We start from the raw sequence: 4,165 nt of genomic DNA, 5'->3' as shown, positions 1-4,165 counted from the left end.
ATGAATAAGGGTCGTATCCATGGCAACTTTAGCTATATATGAAACTAATAGCTAAAATTGCCATGGATGCGATATTTATTTATCAATGGTTCATTCATGAATAAGGGTCGTATCCATGACAACTTTAGCTGTTTGTTTGGGCTATAGCTAATTTTTATCCCTCTCTGGAAGTGAGGTGAGTACAATTAAAAAAAAAGTTTCGATTGTGTGATAATTGAAAAAAGTTTCGAAATTTATTTTTGTGATACATCATTATTCTGTTGTACTATTCCTAGAGTCATGTAGTAATGCTGAGGTCATCGCTGGTGTGTTTTCTTGTTATAGATAAATAATATTTGTAGACCACCCAAGTAAAGTAACACATGGCCCCTGAAACATGCAATGCAAAAAACATAATAAATATGAATAACATAAATAAAAAAGTATGACATGAATGATAATATATTCATTTTGCATTGTTTCTTATTTTTATCAAATGGGAACTGTCAATGTATGGATGTAGATATGGAAAATTTGTATTGTTCCCTATCAAATAAACTGCACGAGGGGTACGCCGAAACGTAGATGGGAGGTTTGCGTTAAAACTGAGTAGTAGAATTGGGTTTAAAGTGTTACTGGAAGAATGTATGTTGAGAGCGATTGGTGATATCGGCATCCAACCTGTGGGTTCTTTAGGTCTTTATTATTCCTTATCAAATGGCTCCATTACTATGAATAACAGAGCCGAAGAGGGTATTTAAAATTTCTGAAAGAATTGTGTTTATGGTTATGGTTTCAGATTTAACTGCTAATTTCCAATTTTATTATAATTCAATTGATCCTTTTTGAATTTTTTATTTGTTACATCACCTATTAAATCAAGTATTTTTTGCATCGAGAAGAGAATTAAAAACAAATATAAGTAAAGCTCTCTGAAAACAGAGCTACTGGAAAGGAACTAGTCGGTAACCCGGGTTACTGACCAGTTACAGACTAATTGGTGACTTGACTCTGCACATGAGGTTAGTCTTCAGAAAACAAAATCTCTAGTTCGTTCAATGTCATCATGAACACCGTGGATGAAAAGTCTTCGGAAGACTCGAGCGCCAGTCTCGTTATGAAGGAGTGCGTTAAAAGGAAATTGAAAATGGACACAGCCAAAACCCAGACCATACTCATAAGAGACTCCACAGACAGGGCTCACTCTAATAATTTAGATACTCAAGAAAATACAGTGAGGCCAGGTGAAGAGGCTTCTCATTCTGTAGTCAGAATAAATGGATTATGCAGAATATGGAATGCATATACAGAGACTGGTTATGCTCAGGGTCATGAAGACATATATAAAAGTGTCGCGTTTTATGGCAGCGCAGGTGTAAGAGCCCTCGGCATCAGCCTCAAGAAGGATATCCCGTAAATACAAAGTAAAGAGGCTGGGGTTGGTGGAGCCATCGAACGGACTCCGGCAGAGAATCAGTGAGACTCTGAATGAGAGGAAGAAGATAGTAAAACAGGATTCTACAGAAGAGAGAAATGGATGTTGTGAGTGGCGTCAAAAAGGTGCCACTCTTAAAAAATGTATCCCCACCGACTAGTCGAGACTGAAGGTTAAATGTGTCCTCCCTGCAATAGAACCACCCTTACGCCAGTGCCAAGGATTGGAGAAATGTAAGAATTTTTTTCTCACTAAATCTTTATAATTCAAGATCTTAATAGTTATGAGTTGAATTATCATTTAATAGTTTTAAAGAGTTGATAAAATATCATGATAAAGAGATAACATACCATGGTAAAGAGGTTCGGTGATGTTGATGAAAATATAATTGTAGCTCTTGGTGAGGAAGTATATGATCCCTGCTCTAGTTATAAACAGGATTAAACTAAGGAAGACCAGCTCTGCAGTGGCATGGTACCACTGCTCGATCAAGTTGGGTTTGTTCTGTAATGGATCAAATTTTATATCAATCTTTGATATTATCTAAATACAATTATAATAATATATTGGCATTTTATTTAAATATAATAATTTATTAGTTGACTGATAAATTTTGTTGGTAAGTATAACATAAAATTATTGCTTTTTTTTTCGAATTTTTCTAAACTTAACACATTATTTTTATGGTATATATGATTAGAAATTGATAATCACTATCGCTCGTACATTTCATTTTTTCAAATTATTAAGATGGTTTTTGCCTCAAACTTATTGGTTTATAAGAGTGAAATAATTAAAAAAAATATATCTTTTCCTTTTATATTACTATTCTTATTGTTTCCTTCTTACTTGTTACTTCAAGTTTTCCACATTTACTTCACCTAGGTGTTTACCATTTACACCTACATTTTAACCCTATTTGTTACTGTTTGGGCATGTAAACATTTTATTTCTTTCGTTTCTTTTATTTTATTTATATTGAAGATGAACAATTTTTAACTTTTTTAATACATTTAGCAATGAAGAACCAATCTATGATTTAATTTAATTTTGGTTATTCCGGGTAACCTACGACAACCGAAAGGTTGAATTGGAGGGGCTGCCATAAGGTAGGCAATACTAGCGCCAGATGTGGCCAACATCAGAACCAACTACTTCTAGCACTCTCCGTGGTAAGAAGCAAACTAGATGAGAGAGCCATCTTGTCTTTTGCCAGAAGCAGCAATTCTTCTTTGTTCACTCATCTGGAAAATCTACCATAAGTGAGTAGAATTCCTGGAGTTGTTCCCGGAAGCAGAGGAGAGAGATGCATAGGAATACGGAGGGAGGAAGGAATCATGGAGTATGTCCACCTAATTCAACAACTAACATCACATCAACCACCTCATTATATCTACAGTTTTCCATAGCCCAGTCATTCTAAATTAATTAACCATCTAACCATAAATGGTTTCTTTCTGCCGCCCATTACACTACTTGTAACTTAGATAATAGAATTTTATTTTCGTTTAATCATGTGTTATTTTTCAATTATATACAGTCCACTCCAACCCAACCAGCCAACCAAAAATGAAAGTGTGCCTGGCATTTCAGTTGAAGGCATGCTTCATACATGGCTAATGTAATTAATGCAAATCGTAGTAATTAATTCAATCTGGTATGGATGTGCATGACCGAAACGTTTAATAAGGTACGAATCGGTAATCACTATTCTGAGATATTCAAGGTCCGATCGGGTTTAAAACAAGGGGATTCTTTATCACCTGCCTTACTTAATCTAGCACTAGAATATGTCATTAAAAGTGTGATGAATACCGAAAATGGTTTAACTTTGGGTTGTGAAATACCGGTGCTTGGTTATGCTGATGATTTGGTATTATTTGGTGAGAACAAGAAACTATAGAACTAAATACAACCAATAATAAACTCCAGTAAGGAACTAAGTAAGGTCAACTATCTTCTCATCGAAATGAAAATAGTTTAGTATTCTGGGACCAGATCTCTTTAGAACAATTATAAGATAATTTTAATTATTCAACTTATATTGGTAAAAACCGAGTAGCCAATTAATAATAACTTAAATATTAAAATTTTATATAAACAATTTTAGATACAGAGATAAAAAAAAATTAAAAACTAACTAACTAAATACATAAAGAACGAAACAAAAAGGTAATTACATCTGTACAATTATAACATCGGAATGGATTGGTGAAATAAAAAGTAGTTAAATAGAAGGGTTTTAAACCAGAGAAGGGTTGGTATATGAGGTATGTTAGAGGTAATGGAGTTCCAATGAAATACAGCTCGGGTTAAAAATCAAATGAAACAGTGCGGTGAGGTGGAGGTTTAGGTATTGCAGATTTTTTAGAATGTGACAGCAACTTTTTCGATAAAATCGACTGATTGAAAATGTCACTTTATAGAATCGATTTTACACATTTTTTTCGATTTTCTCGAAACCGACCAACGATTTTGATTATACTCTCGGATAAATTGTTAGCTTACCGTTTAATCCATCCCTGCATATTATCTAAAATAAATATACTGAAATAAAAGAATAGCCAACATAATATAAATCAGCGTTAATTACCTTAAAGACACCAATGAGAAGTCGCACGGCAATGGCTATCATTATCAAAGCCTCCAGTTCAATCACATGTGCACCTTCAACAGCAATTAAATCGCATTAAATAGTTCAATGTTATTTTATATTAAATACAATTTAAAATTTAATAACTAATATTAAAT

The 4,165-nt window shown here is 33.5% G+C and overlaps 1 protein-coding gene across 1 annotated transcript in view; it reads right to left on the bottom strand.

Moving 5' to 3' along the window:
- Window positions 1–213: 213 nt before the first annotated feature.
- Window positions 214–4,165, bottom strand: part of LOC106687143 (uncharacterized) — a 15,830-nt gene continuing 11,878 nt past the window's right edge. Inside the window, exons 4-6 of the mRNA XM_014430858.2 lie at window positions 4,008–4,081; window positions 1,765–1,918; window positions 214–369 (exon numbers count right to left, since the gene is read on the bottom strand). Of these exons, the coding sequence (XP_014286344.1) occupies window positions 278–369; window positions 1,765–1,918; window positions 4,008–4,081 (320 nt within the window). The 3' untranslated portion in view covers window positions 214–277. The remainder of the gene's footprint in view (window positions 370–1,764; window positions 1,919–4,007; window positions 4,082–4,165) is intronic.

The sequence above is a fragment of the Halyomorpha halys genome, unplaced genomic scaffold, assembly GCF_000696795.3.
Source record: "Halyomorpha halys isolate HHAL.00 unplaced genomic scaffold, Hhal_1.1 Scaffold918.1, whole genome shotgun sequence".
Taxonomy (NCBI): Eukaryota; Metazoa; Arthropoda; class Insecta; order Hemiptera; family Pentatomidae; genus Halyomorpha; species Halyomorpha halys.
This window is presented reverse-complemented; position numbering and strand designations above follow the sequence as displayed.